Source organism: Emydura macquarii, unplaced genomic scaffold, assembly GCF_026122565.2.
Source record: "Emydura macquarii macquarii isolate MOO-44397 ecotype Brisbane River unplaced genomic scaffold, CSIRO-AGI_Emac_v2 contig_306, whole genome shotgun sequence".
Taxonomy (NCBI): Eukaryota; Metazoa; Chordata; order Testudines; family Chelidae; genus Emydura; species Emydura macquarii.
In genome coordinates this window covers 4,528,725-4,545,672 of record NW_027130443.1, presented here as the reverse complement: position 1 = coordinate 4,545,672, position 16,948 = coordinate 4,528,725, and the positions used below count along the sequence as shown (strand labels likewise).

The 16,948-nt window shown below is 54.7% G+C and overlaps 1 protein-coding gene across 2 annotated transcripts in view; it reads left to right on the top strand.

Annotated features, from left to right (window-relative positions):
• The first annotated feature begins 774 nt into the window (after positions 1-774).
• The window catches only part of NFIC (nuclear factor I C), a 140,216-nt gene continuing 124,042 nt past the window's right edge, over positions 775-16,948 (top strand). For both annotated transcript variants that reach the window (XM_067557435.1, XM_067557439.1), the window contains exon 1: positions 775-1,171. In XM_067557435.1, the coding sequence (XP_067413536.1) occupies positions 1,142-1,171 (30 nt within the window). In that variant the 5' untranslated portion in view covers positions 775-1,141. The remainder of the gene's footprint in view (positions 1,172-16,948) is intronic.

The window sequence follows — 16,948 nt, the reverse complement described above, 5'->3', positions numbered from 1 at the left end:
CCCTGGAAGGAGCTGACACGCCGCTGCTGCTGCTGCTTCTGGGGTGGTGCCGCTGGTTTCGTGTCTGTGCCCTGAGCCCAGCTGTTAACAGGACCCCCCCTCCCCCCCGGACATAATATCGGCGTAGGGGAAACGTACCCAGAACTCGGCCGATGTCCTTCCGTCAGCTCTTCTTAAAGGGGCGCTTCACCTCCCCCCAAATCCACATCCCGCTTCCCGTGTGTGTGAGTGTGACAGAGAGCTGGCGGGGCGAGACCTCTCGGCATTTCTAGACATGAAACTGACCAGATGTCAGCAGCAAAGAGTGAAACTTTGGAAGGGGGGGGGGGTGAAAGAGCCTGCCCCCCCCCCCCAGCTGCACAGGGTGTTCTCCGGCCACTGGGGCTTGGACGCTCCGCTTCTCCTTTGGCTTTTGCCCAGCAGACGAATGTGAATCCGCAGTTTTGGTCGCATCGGCTCTGCCCCATCTCCGGCTATTGCAGCGCCTGACATCTCCCAGCCACCTTGTGGCGTCCCCCCCGCCCCCCCCCCCCCGGGAACCTAGGCATTCCCCCACATCTCCCTCCTCTGTCCCCCTCACCCCAACTTGGTGCCAAACCCACCCCCGCCCCGCCGCGGCTCCGCTCTCTCGGCCGAAAGGGGGATCCTGCATCTTTAAATGGGATGTAATATTTTGGGATGGGCTTTTTCATAACGTCACTTCATTCCTCGCTCCCTTTTTTTTTTCATTTTCTCATTCTTTCTTTCCTCTGCCTCTGGTGCCCGGGTCTCCGCTGGAGCGGACTGCCCTGTAACTGCCCCTCTTCCCCCCTCCACTTTTATTTCGGGGGATCCTGGAGGGGGGGCGGAGATCTATAGCCCCCACCTCTCCTCTCTGCGAGGATGGTTGGTTTTTTATCTTAGTAGGGCTTGATTTTTTTTTTCTGTTAAAGTTGGATCTTTCGCGCTCTCTCTTTTTTTTTGGGGGGGGTCTCCCCCCAACAACCCCTCCCACCCTGCCTGCGATCTATCGCCAGGAAAGGGAGAGACCCAGGAGAAAGAGGGGGGGAGAAAACTGCTACAGCCTCCGAAATGACTCAGTAACTTTTGCGCCTTGGGTCTCTCTCTTCTGCAATTAGTCAGTTTCCCAGATCGACTCGGGATGTATTCGTCTCCTCTGTGCTTAACTCAGGTAACAGCCCCTCATTTCTCTCCCCCCCCTGCCCCAAATCCCCGTTGGCTGCTCCCCTGAAAGACCCTTCTCCATTGCTGGCTGTCTTTGATTAGGACCTGGGAGAAAGACAGCGAGATATTTGCTTCCTCTGTTGAGCTCGGGGGGTTTTCGGTGGAGTAATTTCTTTGCCACCATTAGTGCAAAATAGTTTAGCAGTTACAAAAAAGGGCGGGATTTCTGGTGTGTGTGTGTGTGTGTGTGTGTGAAGATCTGGTCTCTGCAGAAGAGATGAAGATCGGTTCTTGTAACTTGTTTTTATTAGGGTGGTGTGTTTTTTTTTTCCTGTCTAGTAATTTTTTCCCTTCACTTTCACTGGGGTTGTGTTGCTCACAGAGTGTGGTTTTTGTGTTGCAGAGGGAGGGAGATGGATGCAGGGAGACTGCGAGGTTGGGGGGGGCTGCATTTGGGAAAGAGTGAACTGGGGGTGCATTTGGATGGCCAGAAAGTGTCATTAAAAAGCCCGACTGGCAGCTCGCAGCCTGCGAGCCTCAGGGACTCCTGCCTCCTTCATGGGCATTTAGAGGGGGCAGAATCGGGAGGTAACGAATTGCCTTCAGTCTTTTTTTTTTTTCTTTCTCAGTAATACACGTGAAACTTTTCTCTGCAAAGGAGGGCACATGTCCCCAGGTCTCTGCCTGCGGGGAAGTGTCTTTCTGCTGTGATGGGGCAGTTTTTCTTCCAAATGCTGTAACTTTGTAAGAAGTTGGATTCACATGGACTCTCTTTTGTCAGCGTGTGTGTGTGGACTCCAGGAGGAACTGTGTGTGTGCGTTATTTTAGGGGATAATCTGTACTGTGGGTAGTGTGTGTTGTGTAGGTCACAAATGTTCATTGGGTGTGTGTGATATTTTGAGGGATAACATTCTCTTTGTGTATATTGTGTTTGTGTTACTTTAGGTTATAAAATATTCATTATGTGTGTGTTACTTGATATGATAACCCCTTCATTGCGTGTGGTTGTGTTACTTTAGGTTATAAAATAGTCTCTGGGTGTTGTATTTTATGTGCATGTTGTTTTAAGGGGGAGGGGAGGATCACTACGTGTTGTGCATTGTGTGACTTTAGGTTCTAAAATATTCCCTGTGCGTATATTGTTTTAGGGAGTCACTGGAACTATTGTGTGTGTGTATTCGTGTTACTTTGGGTTATGAGATGTTGACAACAGGTATTACTTTAGATCATAGCATGTTCTCACTGTGTGTGTGAGTTTATAAAACACAGGCTGCAATATGTCTTATGGGGGTGTTCTTTTAGGGTCTGTTCACTGTCGGTGTTGTGTGTGTGTGTGTGTGTTATTTGGCAGGAAAGAATATTCCCGCCTTGTGTTGTGTGTTGCTGTTGTGTGCTCTGTGAGCGTGCGCGACGTGTACTTTCTTGCGTGGCTATAACGTTCACTTTACATATCCCACCCCATCTCGGTAGGGGCCGCCGCATGTTGGGGAGGGGAGTTTGGATCGCTTGCTCTGTCCATATTGATTCTTGATATTTGTTTAATTATTGAGCAGCCAACCTTCCCTTTGAGTGTGAGTGACTCTTTCCCTGCTGCTGGGCCCACTTGCTCCAGCTTGCATTCGCTCTGTAGCTAAACGAATCTCTCCTCCCTAACGGTGATCGTTAGGGTCTGCTCCAGGCCCGGGAGCTACTCGGAAAGGAGAAGGGAGGAGAAATGGCAGGGTCCAAAGACAAGGTCTGCTCTGGGGTCCCAGCCCCTCAGTTCCCCAGCTGCTCCCCAGAAGGAGTGCGACGTCCATGTGGCAGGAGAATAGCAGGAGAAATTGTACCGTAAACACCCCACTCGCCTCTCCTTCCGTCTGCCTGCCAGTCCCTCTGCGGCTGGACTTTCTTATGTGTCCAAAGTTGGCCATAATTTGGTTCTTGCTTCCCCTTCCTGCAGGGTCACATGCTGCCCCCTCTATTGGGTCTGGGTAGGAGCCCACAGATCTGCACCTGGGGGAGAGAGATAATTCAAGGGAACGGAGGATCCACAAGGCTCAGCTGACCACCCAGCAGGCAATGCTTCGGCGTCAGAACCGCCCCTGTCTTCGTCCCCCATGCCAGACTTGCCAGGTGTCGTGCATCTTGCAGCCTGGTTACATCTGCCCGTGTCTCATGGAGAAAGGGCGAGAAAAGCCCCTGGTTTCGGTCTCGCCTCTTTTACTGGCATTAGTATTTCTGGGCCGTTTCCACCCTTTGGACTGAGACAGGCCTCAGGTTCCTGCCCCAGGAGCCAGGCAGCTGTCATTCTCCCCCCATTTTGCAAATAAGGAAACTGAGTTTGTACAAGCCTATGTCTGACAGGGCTGGAAATAGAACCAGGGGTTTGAGGTGTCAAACCTGCGTCTCATCTACTCAGCCATGCTGCCTTTCGGAGGGAAGGTGCCAAATCTGTGCGCTTGACTCCGCTGGCTGCAATCATTGCTCTAACCACTAGACCACACTCTGCCACCAGCACCAGGAAGGGAACCTAGGAAGCCAGACACTCAACAGCCTTTGATTGAGCAGCCCTCTGGCAAAGTATGTGTCCTGTTCCTCTCTAGAGGCTGGTCCACAGGGAAGGTAACAGTGTGCTACTGCTACCCTGCTTTCTCCCTCCGCGCAAGTGGAACGGGCCTGTGGCTGGGCTGGGAAGGGCCTCGAGTCAGACGCTGCTACAGAGCCATGTGGGGGGAAGGCAGTATGTAACCACGTAGTTAAACACACGTGCGAGACGGTGCAGAATTAAGGCTGCATGAGTGACATTAATTGTGGTGTTTCCTCAGTTCTGAGTGCTTGACTTTGGCACCTTCACAGCTTTAACCTAGCTCTTTCCTTCCATCGACCCCTCCTCGGTTAGCACTTGCTGGGGACCAGATGTCTCGGGGTGCTGGTGGTGGGCCTTCCGCTGTCGATCACCGCTCTGAATCTAGCCCGGCGATGGGGGCCCACTGCGCGTGTCGCCCGCTCTCCTGCCGTGGCGTGAAACTGAGACGTGCTGCGAGCAAAGCTCCACGCGTGCCCAGCCGGGCGCCTCGCGTGGGCTCAGGGAGCTGATGGAACGGGACAAACCCCCACCTGGCCCCCCCGCTCCGGGGATGTGGACCCGCTCCGGGTGTGGGGTTGCAGAGCTCTCTGTAGACAGCTCCCTTTGCCCTCCCTCGTGCGTGAGCAGAGTCCTAGGGGGGGATGAGTAACAGCTCCGGGATCATCCCTTCCCTGCCAGAGCTCGTCCAAAGCTGGTGTTGCTGTTTAAAGCCTCTGAGATCAACCTAGCGGCACCGAAATAGCTTTGGCAAGGCACCTCCACCTAATGCAGTCCTGGCCAGGGCTCTGCAATGCTTTGCTTCGTTCCGATCCAGACGTGTGATGACGCCATCACATACTCTCTAGCTGTCTCTCCCTGCCTCGGGACTTCCCTCCACCGAGACCCAAATGTATTGCTGTCCCCTTGCAGGGAAAGAAGGGGAAACAGTGTGAGCTAGCGGTTAGCGCCCAGCGCTCTCTGCTCCACCACTGGCTCCTGGGGTACAGTCATGGGCAAAGCACTCCTCCCTGTCTGTGCCTTGGTTTCTCCAGCTGTGAAATGGGGACACTGATAATCACCTACCTCCATGGGGGGGGAGTGGGAGGGAAAACTGCGAGGCTGAATTAATAACTGCAAAGTGCTTTGACATCCTCAAAGATGCCTTAGATGAGCAATTTATTATGATTGTAATTCAGTATTATTAATGCCAGGAGCCCCTGGTGTGTGCAATAAGTTTGGCCTACAGAAGCAAGAAAGCATGTGACTTATTTTGTCTGGTTGAGTCCATCCACCCCCTGGTTTCCAGAAACTGCAGGCCTGCCCCAGCCAGGGGATAATTTTTATCTTGAGTTCCTATAGCTACTTCTGAAGAGCAAATATTTTCCCTTTGAAATCTGTCAGATGCACCAAATCTGAGTCTTTCCTCCCACAAAAAGAAAAATGCCCCCGGGGAAGGTTCATACAGTTGAAGGCCAGAGGGGCCACCTGTGATCATCTGGTCTGACTCCTGCATAGCAGAGACCAGAGGAACCCCCCAGTGGTTCCTGCCTGGAGCCCACGTCAGCGTGAGCTCCCACCTCTCCCTGGCCCTTGTGCAGTCAGTTACCATGCATGGTGAGCGTGAAACACGTGCCACGCCGGAGTAAATGGCCACACACAGTGCAGGAGAATCGGGCCTCTGGCGTTAGCCTCATTGTTATTGCAGTTCTCGGCCCTGGACAGGCTGTTTCTGCTGGGCTTAGCCCTGGAATCAGGGAGTCTCAGATCAGCTGCGCTTTTCTCCTCTGCTGATTTTGGTTTGGTCCCATCTCCCGGCTGCTCATCGCAGGTCTTGGTCCCATGTTCGTTGTGGGACCCTCAGTCCCTGAGCTGCTGGCAGGGTTTCAGAGAAGAGCAGTGCAAACAGCTATGGGTCCACACACGGGCTGAGCTGGGAGTAGTGTGACGTTCAGGGCCAGAATCTGCATTCAGGGGCAAGTCGGGAGGTGCCTGGATTCGGGGTGCTGGGTGGACCCATCCCTGCTTATGGGGAAGCTCCAAGGAACTAACCTGGAGTGTTAACTGATTAGGAGAACCCCATACGGGTATTTAAAACTCCCAAAGAAGGGGGGCGCTGCTTAGCGTCCCCCTCGGGGTCGGAGCCATGGGAGGAAATAAATGGTCAAAAGGAAACGCAGTGTCCGGGTGTGGGGAGCAGTGCGGCATTGGACACGGGTGCGTGTGGACATGCGAAAAGGCAAAATAGGTCTTTCCAGGGTGTCCTTTCTACAGCTCTCCGATACAGAACCACCCGGGCTTGTGGTTTCACTTCATAAACTCTCAGCTCCAGAGCACCTGGCCCTTGCATTCCTCCTCCCACCTTCCATGTGTCTGTCTGCATGGGGGAGGGACGGGGGACGTGCTTGGCAGTTGTGCTCTTTTGTCCTCATCCCTTAGCCCATATGGGGGCTTCTGTGAAGGGGGCCGGATCCTCAGCTCCACTGATGTTGGTGGGGCTCTGCTGATTTACTCCCTTTGGGCCCAGTCATGCCTTCAGCCCAGGGACACCTGATTTTCCCCGGCATCAGGCGGAGGAGAACGGAGTCCCCTGGGTGTGCGTGTCAGTGAAGAAAATAGCCCTTCTTAAGAGGGAGGGCCTCAAACAGCTCCCTTCAAATGAACCTCGATTGACTTGTGCAGGAAAGTGACTTGGCAGAGCTGTGGCTCCGAGCCCAGGCCCGAGAGCGCTGGCTGGCTTGGCTCCACGGCCCTCCGAGCTGGGCCTCGGGTGCTCGAAAAGGGGAACCCTGGGACTTCTTCGCAAGGGGAGGTGGGAGGAGATGAGGCAGTCGGTCGGCCCGTGAATTCCAGCAGTGATCTCAGATCATGTGCCAAAACATGAGGGGTAACTAGCTAGGAACTCGTGGGTTGTGTGGGGGGGGGCGGGGGAGAAGGTTGCAACATACTTTCGATTCTCCCATCTGCTGCGCATTGTTTGGGAAGAACAATGAGGCCCTTCTTTACATGTAACCTTCACGATTCTCTCTCTTGCCCATGTCACCCGCTCCCACTGTCTGGGCCCAGCCTGCGCCGTGCAGGATGCAGCCGGCTGGGGCTCGGCCAGGTCTCCCAGCAGTGCCCTCGTGCTCTGCAGTGGCTTAGCAGAGGATTTCGCTCCTTCTGCCTCCTCTAATTTTAAAACCTGGGTTGGTAAAAATAGATCCCCTTTTCAGTGCAATTTATGAACCCGGATGTGAGCAGAACAACAGGCAATAGAGCATGCAGGGAGCTCAGATCCGGAGCTGGGGAGACGAGTGGTGCGGGGCCGGGTCGGATCAGGAACATGGAGATGGCAGTGTCTTGTCTGCATGTTGCAGTGTATGGATGTGTGTGTACATCAGGGCTGGTTTCCTCTCTCAGCTACCCGAGGGAAATGCTATTGACTTCAGGAGAGTCGGGGCAGGATGGGGTCCTCTGTGCATATGCTGTATACATCGCAAATTGTTTACTAAGCCCTTTTGGACACTGTTAGTTGAAAAACAGTGGCCAGATCCGATTCTGATTTACAAACTGTGTCAGTTTGGATGGGATTACCCGGTATAACTAAAAGCCCACTCGAGCTCCTTACATTAAATTATTAACCCTCATCTGTATTACCAAAATACCCGTAAATAATTCATGCTAGGCATCTAATTTGCTTTTCCTCCTTTCTGCGGTTGGTTTATTTGCAGCATTTCACTCAGCCTGGCAATGAAAACAGAGCAGACTCCTTTCTAGTCAGCCTCCGATTTTCCTGTGCTGGCACCACACTGCAATGTTTGGGTTGTTAAACTGCACAGAGGGGGTGGGGAGATTAAATTCAAATAAAAAACTGCTTCCAGTGGCCGTTGGGGGGCAAAAAAATCGAGAGAGTATTTCTATTAATATGAGATTTTAATACACAAAATCTCAAAGTTGGGCCTGAATTACCTGACAGTGTCTCTTTAAGTGTGCTGGGAACGGATAAACATGGTCTGTGGCTTTATTTTAGGGCCTGCTGGTTACAGGAGCATTCTGGGAGCTGTAGTTCAAATGGCCCCTGTGAAATCACTTCCTGGTGATGAGGATGATGATCGCTTTTACTCTTTCCAGAGGCTGTCGCAGTTCAGTCAGTTCTAAAATTAGTATTGGTCCCACGCAGCAAACTCAGATATTGTGAGGTTATAGCTGGGTACTTGAGCTGTGGGTTTAAAAGGGCTGGAAACTGAGAGGTGGCACAGAGGAGAAAAGAAGTCGGTCCTCTGCGCCGTTTCTTTTGTGCTGGATAAAAAGTGGTTGCATTTTCTCCTTGTTTTTTAAAAGGAGCAATTCTAGTCCTGTCTCGGCTGGAGTCCTCTGCGGTGCCTGGAGTACTAATGAACGTCGGGTTGTTGAGCGAGGCAGAGGCCTTAGCTTACACGCAGAAGGTGCCCTGCTTTAACGGTACTGGTGTGAGTTAAATGACCTGGCGTGGGTGCAGTTATCCCGGTATAAAAGTCTTTATACCAATAGTGCTATTCCCGTACAGGAAGGGCAGTGAGGTGTACTGGGCCACGGCACCTGTACACCATAGACCAGACCGGGTTTGTACAGATGTCACAGGTTTGGTAAAAAACTCACCCCCTGAAGCGACATAGTTCTACCGGGACACACGCCGTGTGCAGAGCAGGCCTAAATCAGATGCGGGAACACTTGCATGTCTTCACTGCCGAGTTAACCCAGGCTCTGAACCGGGTGTTGTCACTACCCGCCTCCTGCCCACAAACAGCTGGGGTGGGAGGGGGAGTCAGAGTTCGGCCCATTTCGCAGTGTGACTGTGAGTCTGTGCTGACAGTCCTCCAGCGCCTTACCCAATTCCCCCCTTTGCCCAGTAGGACAGAGGGTTTCTCCCACAGTTGACTGGGAAGGAATCACGGAGCGGCTCAGCTCCCCGCAGCACAAAGCCCTGGGAGGGGCCCGCGGGATACGTCCTAGTGACACGGGGGGAGCGCAGTGCCGGGGAGGGCACAGTCGCTTGGCCAGGCAAGGCTGAGCCGTGGGCTCAGAGCCAGGTGCCGCTCGCTCTGGGCGCTCTGCAGCGAGACGTGGCCTTTGGGGTTGGTTTGTTTTTGTTCACACCTGGTGGACTCCAACGGTGGACAAAGCCTTTGCTGAAGATTGAGCGCCCCTGACCTGGCGCTTGGGGTGGAGAGGGTGCAAAATTTACCCTCTGCCAGCCCTGACAAGGCCTCCAGCTAAGCTGGCTGCCCACCCGTTCCCAGGTCTCGGCACTTCCGAGAGCCGGCGAGGCTCGTCCCTACTGGCCTGACCCGCCCCCACCAGTGTGACCATGCGTGGTGTGTGCGAGCTCCTGCCGGTGGGACCGGAGCCTGCGCTCTTCAGAATAGCATCCCCCGTCTGATACCGGACAGAGCCACGTCTGATTGTGTCCCAGTACCAGACAGGGGACAAACCCGCCGAAAAGAGGGACCGTTTGATGTAAAACCAGGCGAGTGTCCGTCCTACCTCCAGCAATGCCGGGGAAGATCAGAGCTGACATTCCAGGGTGTGTGGGCGGGACCTTTTAGATGGCCACTCTTTTCAGGCTTTCTTTAGCTAGCCCTTGAACCGGAGAGCTGGGTCCATGTGCTATTTAAACATCCCAGCCTAACGCTCCTCCACTGAGAGTATCCATCTCCTCTCCTGTTCCTGGCGACTTGAACTCCATTCTGATCTGTGGTGATGCCACTAGAACAACCCAATGGATTTCTTTCATTGTAAGCCATGGCAGCTGGGGATTAGTTTGTGTTCAATAAATAAGCGCCAGAATGTTTACAATCTGGTGCCATAAAATGGAATTGAAGATGCGCGTACCATGCCACTATTATTTGTATTCTATCTCTGTCGAGACCTGAACCATAGTCAGGGGCCTGCTGTGCGATGCCCTTTACACGCACATAGTGAGAAAGTTCCTGCCGTAAGTGCTCACAACCTAAACAGACAAGGCACACAAAGGGAAACTGAGGCACAGAGACTTGCCTAAGTTCATCAAACAGGTCGATGGCAGAACCCCTCATTGCGCCCTTTTCTCCTGGCTCCTCAGTCTGATGCCCTGACCACTAGACCACAATGACTTGAGTCAACGTGATTTTATTCAAACCCAGGGAAACGTTGGTGACGTTTGTCTCCAGTGGCCCTGCCGATCTGAGCGAGTTGGGGCGTGACATTTGTCAGCGCTGTTTCTGCATAGATCAGGGCGGGGTGAAAATCATCCATGTGCAGGATCAGGCCCAGGGCTATGCGGTGCTCAAGCCCTGGTTTGAGAGCTCAGTTGGGACTCGAGCAGCTCACGGTTCTTATGCCAGAACGCTGCATCGCAGTGAATTTCACCCCGTAGGAACAAGAGGCCGAAACAAAACTCCCTCTCCAAACTTTGGGCGAGTTTTGACCCAGGGTTGAACTTTGTGGTTCAGATTCCCTCTCTAATTATAAGGAGATCATCAGAGTCAGGCCCTCTATTTTTGATCCTTGCATTTTTTAAAAGCACACGCCCACCCCATGCATATTATAAGTCTGTAATTTTTCAGCTGGCAGATCCGGCAAGGCAAACAAACCACTGGGACTTTCCTTTCTGGGTTTATGTTGTCACCAAGGATACAGCCGACTCCCTTGGAGTTGTGGGTAGCTTATTCTCCGTATAGCGCCAGAGTAAATCACTTCAGTTTATTCTGGTGCTTTCCGCTCTCTCCCGCGTCACGTGGGCCGGGAATCTTTCCGTCTCACTCACAGCCAACGGATTCATTTGCCCAATTGTTTCCCTCCCACTTCCCCAGATTTGCCGTGCTCCTGCTTGTGCTGTGGGGTGGACTCCCAGCATGGTGTTCAGGATTCGGGATGGCTCGTTGTGGGACCAGATTCTCCCCCTTTCCCACACCAAATCTGAGCAGCTGGAGACTGCAGTGGCCCTGGCTTTTGCTGCGTCGCCCTTCCAGAGGGGCAGTGGGGGTGGGGAGCATCCCAGACCCCTCTGTGAGCTGACCGGCCAGGAGCTGGGCTTTCCAGATCCTGGCCAGGGCATGGGACTAGGGGCTCTGCTGCCTCAGGGGAAGGCCAAGGCTTTGCCCTGGCTGTTGTCTGGTGGCATTTCCTCTTGTCTTCCGCGAGCCTCCCACACATACCCACGGCCCCTCTCCCTCACTCTCACCCAGCATCCACCTATTGATTCCCCCTGCGCACCCCTCTGGGATGCAGCGTCTCCCTGCTCCAGTACAGTCTGGGCTGCGGAGAGCGCGGCTCCGAACCTCCCTGCAGTCAGTCAGGGGGATGGGAGCCGAAAGCAGCAGGGGTCAGTTGGGTGGCGGAAAGGGGAAAAGAAATACTTCCAAGGCCAGCGTGGTGCCCCCCATCCCCCAGTCTCTCCGTCTTTCCTGCTGTGTCTCTTCCTGGGTGACGATGGGTTTTAAGCCGAGCTGGAGTGCCGCTAATTACCAACGAGCACAGCTGCACGTGTGCGTCAGGGTGAGCAAGGAAACCCTCTGCAGATCCTGCTCTCGCTTTGTTTGCACGCAGGCTGGGCCGGACTTTCAGATCTCCTGCCGTCAGCACAACTCCCGCAGCTGAGGCTGCCAGCTCCCAGGCTCCGGCTCGAGCAGAGAGTGACGGTGGCCCTGTTACCTGCCCCAACGCTCCCAGCCGGGATGGAAAAGGGAGCTGCAGCTTGTCTGTGCAGAATCCCAGCCAGCGGGTCTTGGGCGCTAGTTACACGGAGGGAGCGAATGCGTGCGGGGGGGTTGTGGAGTTATTGCTTTGAGACAATCTGAGCCCGCTCTGTGGCTTTGAATTCTAAGCATCTGAATCTCTCTCTCGGCCAGAGATGCTCTCAGGCTTGGGCGGGTTCCTAGATCATGGAATCCCAGAGCTTAAGGCCGGAAGCGACCAGCCCATCACGAAGGGGCCACCAGGTCAGACGCTCTCAACAGCCAGCGGGGATCCGCTCAGAAACGCAGCCGCTACTCGGGGCTTGCATGGAGCCGTAGGTGCTCAGTGGCTCTCCAGACCAGGCTGATGGTGGCACCTGTGACCCGAGCCTTTCCAGGTGCTGGCGTTGATCGATACCAGCCGTGTAAGACTGGCCGGTGTATCCAGGGGGCAGCAGGCTGGATCCTGGCTGATCCGGGCATTGGCATAGATCACCTAGGGAGTCAGTAGGGAGACTCCAGATTGAAGCCAGTGCCGCTGAGATCAGCGTCGGCCCCCTGCCGCGTCCCGATAGCCACCATTGCCTTGGGAGCGAAGGGCAGAAAGTGACCCTCAGCCCTTGTGGTGCTGACTTCCAGTCCCCCTGTCCGGCTTATCTCTCTTCTCAGGCCTCTGCCAAGAGGGGTTGCACAGGGAGGGTCCCGCTGGTTTTGTTTTCTCTCCTGGGCCCCGGGGCAGACTCTGATGGTGTTTTGTCTGATGGGTTCGGACGCCCTGAAACACACAAAGTGGGGCTAGGATTCTGCCGGCTGCCAATCTGTGCCGGAGCCTGCGTGCAACCGACATGCAGAGATGGGGCTGTGCATGACCCCTGGAAATGAAAGCCCAGGCAGACCCCCTCATCCAGCACGTCTGCCTCACCCTAGCATCCTCCTAGCCCCACATAAACTCCCCGTGTCCTGTGCAGCTGCAATAGGGCACAGCACAAAAAGTGGCTCTTCCAGAAGCCGGCATCTTGTTTAGTTGTTCCAAAGTCCTGGTAAGGAATTTCGAGGAGATTCCTGCCCCCCAGGTGCAGCCTAGATTGGGTCCATATCGGTGACACGGACAATACTGTGCCAGGGACTGATTTAGGGATTAGCTGTTTCTCTAAAAGTGCATGAAGATGCTTGTTCCCAAGGCCCCTTCTCCTGCCAGTGTTCATCTAAGGCCAAGACATCTGGTCCGTGCTTTGGGTGGGGTTAGCAGTCGCTTCCCTGACTTTCCAGGAGCCCATGCAGTGAGATTGGTAGTGCATTCGTAGTGCTGTGTGCAGCCCAGAGGGCAACATGGGCTCAGCCTGTGTCCGGCAGGGCCACTTACAAAACTTTTTCAACCTCAGTCCTGGACGCTGCTGAATTTATTTGGATCCAGGAGTGAAGTGCCTGACTCGGGGCTAGCGTTGCTCAAAATGTTTCATTCCAAACGGGGGTTTTGGAGGAAAAGTGGCTTTTTTGTCCAAGTGGCAATGTCCCGGGGAGAGGGCTGAATGTGAGAACAGGGGGGATGGTGCAAAACAAAACCAAACAAAAACCAGGTTTTTATTACACAACTGAAAACCAAAACAATTTGGCACCCAAAAATGGAAAAATGCTTGGTTTGGAGTCAGTTTTCTCCCCTTTTTAGTTGCTGAAAGGAGAAAAACAACCAGGTTTTGACAGAAGCTCTTGATGAAAAATTTCTGGGGAAACTTGTTCTGTTTGTCTAAATTTTTCAGAGATCCAAAAAGCATTTCCCGGTCAGCTCAGCTGGGGACCCTCCCTGCTTCTGTCCGGTTCCCTTTAACGTAGCCAAGCCAGGCACGTCTGGCCGCTGAGAGGCTGCAGCTATCATGGTGTGGCGTCTGTGGCTGATTTTGGGGGGTGCTCCTCACTGCCGCTACCCCCCCCACCTCACGGCAGCCATGCCACTGTGGTCTGGGAGGGTGACTTTGGTGGCTTGCCAACTTTTCCTCACTTCCAATCATGGGGTTTACTGCAAAGCACTGGGTGGAAACTCCAGCACCTTCAGCTCTCCGCTGCTTCTGGGGGAGATAAATCAGGGGACACATGGGGCTTGTCACCAGCAGTTGCTTGGCTGGAGTAGGGACCTGCATGCCGTCCTCACCCCCGATCCTCCCAGCCCTGGGAGTGAGGAAAGGGCGCTGGTGGAGAGGACAGCAATGTGAACCTCTCTGAGCATGGCTGGAAAATCTCCTTCACTAACCTGTCCGCCTGGGCGAGCGAGCGCCACGGGGCGCATACAAATGAGATGGTGCTTCTGAAAAGTGCCGAGTAAAGGGTTTTTGATGGCAGTGGCCGTGCATGCGAGATGGCGAGAGCGGCTGTTGCAGAGAGTGTATGTGCGAGACAGCGGGAGTGTGCGCAGGGAGGGGGGTGCGTGCGTGCGAGACTTGGGCTGTGTGTGCGAGAAGGCGTGCTTGGGCGCCTGAGGCTGTGTGTCCTGGGGGGAGGGCAGAGGGGAGTGGGAAGGCCTGTGCATAAGCCGCTAGCCAGGAGTGTGCGTGCAAGTTAGTGCAAGGGACGTGCACAGGAAGGCCCATGTGAGTGTGCGAGAAAGCATGGTGATGAACGGAGGGGGCTGGGAAGCTGTGGGCCGCCCGCTCCGAATTCTCACAGCCGCCCCTCAGGCTCTGCTGCTGCCCCGGCGTGCGTTGGTCTAGGCAGGGGTGATCGGGCCAGAACTGCTGTGATTGGCTCCTGCTTCTGAGGAGTAGCGAGGCCCAGTCCCGGCTGGTGACCTTGGCAGCCTCCCTGTGGGTCGGTTTGTCCTTCCAGGGGTCGCAATACAGCACTGGGGCAGCGCCGGGCGCGGGGGCTGGGGCTGGGGCGTTCTGACAGTCCCGGGGATGAGAGGCTTTGCTGATATCATTGCCCCAGATGGCAAATCCCCACCTTCCAGGTCACATCCCGGTAGCTCGGGAGAGCTGCGCCTGGCCCTGTGTGACGCACACGAGGCATGCGAGTGGCTCAAAGAGGATGGCGCCACCGAACCAGGCATGTCTCGGCACACCCGCTGGCTCAGACCCACCCCACCTTCCCGCTCCCCTCTGCAGAGAGCTTATTAAACACCTCTCTCTAATTGCACACGGGGAAGAATTTGTAGGGAAAGCAAGGGGAATTTCCCTGCTCTCCGCTCTGCCTTTCTGGGATCAGTCACTTCCCAGACTGGGAGTGTGTTTTCTCCTCCTTGCCTTCTCTCTTCTTTTTCCGGCTTCTTATTGCAGAACCGCCTTGTGCTCTGGGCTGACTGTGCAAACCATAAGAGACAAAGAGCTTCGTGTCACTTTGTGCTTAGATATTTGAGCAATTATTTGGCTTGGCCCGTGGTCCCTCCTGCCCCCCGTTTCCATCTTAGCTCAGTCTTTCCTCCTGCATTTTGGCAAGGGGGGGAGGCTTTCACCCCTCCGGTTCACTCATGAATAAAGAAGTGGCTGGTGCAGGGTGTGCAGCATTGCCCCCTACTGGAGAGAATCAGCACTGCTTAACTATGGGTCATAGCCCCTAGGCGCCGAATGCCTAGAGGAGAGCCTTCTTTGCCTGGGGTCGGGTGAGGAGCGTGCTGCACATTTTGGAGCAGGCGGAGCGGAGTTCTGTGCCTGCCGTATGCAGCGCGGTGACAATGGGGCATCCACTGATTTCTTAGGGTGTCCTACTGTGCTGCCGACAGTCCGTGCTGTCTGTGGCGGCCTGCAACCCTGCCTGGCTGCTTTGCATCCACAGCGTAACCGTCTGGCCGCAGCTGGCTTTGCCCCTCTCTTTGTGGAGCCCCCTTTTGACTGGCTTTTCAAAGATGCCCGTGGGCAGCTGGGAACCCTTTCAAGTAGAAGCCGGTTTGTGGCGCCAGCTTGTAAAAGGAAGAAGTGCCCCGGGTGCGAGATGGTTTAATCTGTTTGCAGGCCTGGCGCTCTAATGCCTGCCATGCCGAATAAAGGAAGGTCGCTCTGGGGTGGGTCGTTGCTAGAGATAGTCGCCAGCGTTGGAAATGAACAGCGGCTAAGACAGCTCTCCAGCTGTCCAAAGAACAGATCCAGCGAGGTCCACGCATGTTGTTAGAGCTGGAGACAGAGAGACTAACACTGGGTGTCTAGGGAGAAGGCCTGGATCTGACCCAACCACCTTGGAACCAGGGTCATCCTCCTGGGACGGCCTCTGCTCTTGGTACCAGGTTGGAGAGGTTGCGTCTCGGGCCCTGAAGACTGGGGAGGGGGCATCTGTCGGCCCAGGCGCTGGGACTCGCTGCTGCTCACTGTGCAGACGCGCCCTCGGCAGACCTGGCTCCTGAGCCTGGCTCTGTAGCTTATGCTGCGTCTAGTTCGGCAGCTTGTCCCGCCGGTTCTGTGCCAAGATGGGGGTTGTCACAGACAGCTCTCCAAGTCCAGCCACTGGCTTTCCGGGAGAAACCCCAGTTTAAATCAGAGGAGAATTAGCCAGGCCCTATCATGGGCCTTCTTTTAATATGTGTGTTATGCCAGCCAGCAAAGGGGTGTTCACGGTGCCCCGCCGTGGGAGACAGTTGCTGGTGCCAACAGAGGAGGGAACGTCCTGGCTTTTGCCTGATAGTGAGACCGACAAGGGAATTGGGGCGTGAGGGACTCCCATGTGTAACAGACGTATCTGCCGACGGGTGACTGCGGCGCAGGGAATCTGAAAAGCCTGGTTGTTATTGCTCAGGGCAGGCCGCTCTGGTTCAGTTCCGTCCCTTCCAGCCAAAGATGGTGTCAGTTTCACTTTTGTTTCTTGCTAGTTGTGAGTCAGTTTCTCTGAGTTTTGGCGCTCCCGCTGCGGCGTTTGCTGGGGAAACGTGGGCCATTGAGCTGGGGCTCGTCAAAAGGAGCTGGGGTGGTCTGAATTCTGGAGGATCTGGTGCAGGGGACTAGCAGGAGGCCTGCGGGGCTAAGGGGGACCTAGGCTGTGTGGGATTTAAAAGGTATATAAATCCCACCCTGGGACCTTAGCACGGGGTGATTGCCACATGTGGTTCTTGGGAGGCATTCCTACAACCCTTCCTGGCAGCTGTAGGGCTTACTCCCACTGCAGCGACAACCTGCGCCTGGCGCCGTGTGCTGTATCCGGCTCCTCGTCCTTACCCGTGTAAACGGCCCAGGAAAATACAAATGCGCGGGAGTCATGCCTGGGGGACGAGTGTTAGTGACCTGCCTCTTGCGGGGCGCTGGGAGTCGCTCAGGGTCACGTCTCCAAAAGCTCCTATGTGACGTAGGCGCTGAACTCCCATTTTCAAAAGTGATTTAGGGACATATAGGCCAGATTTCCAAAGGGATTTAGGTGCCCGAAGATGCTGATACGAGCCTAGTTGGATTTATAAAAGCCCCTAAGCAGGTTAGGTGCCCGACTGATGTTGACTTTCAGTGGGAGTTAGGCACCTAACTCACTTAGGTGCTGGGGGAAGTTGATAAAAGTGCCTATCTGCTCATTGAGGTGCCTAAATCTCTTTGAAAACCTGGCCCTGAGTCTCACAGAAAGTCAGTGGCTCCTCAGTCCTTGTAGGTGCTTTTGAAAGCG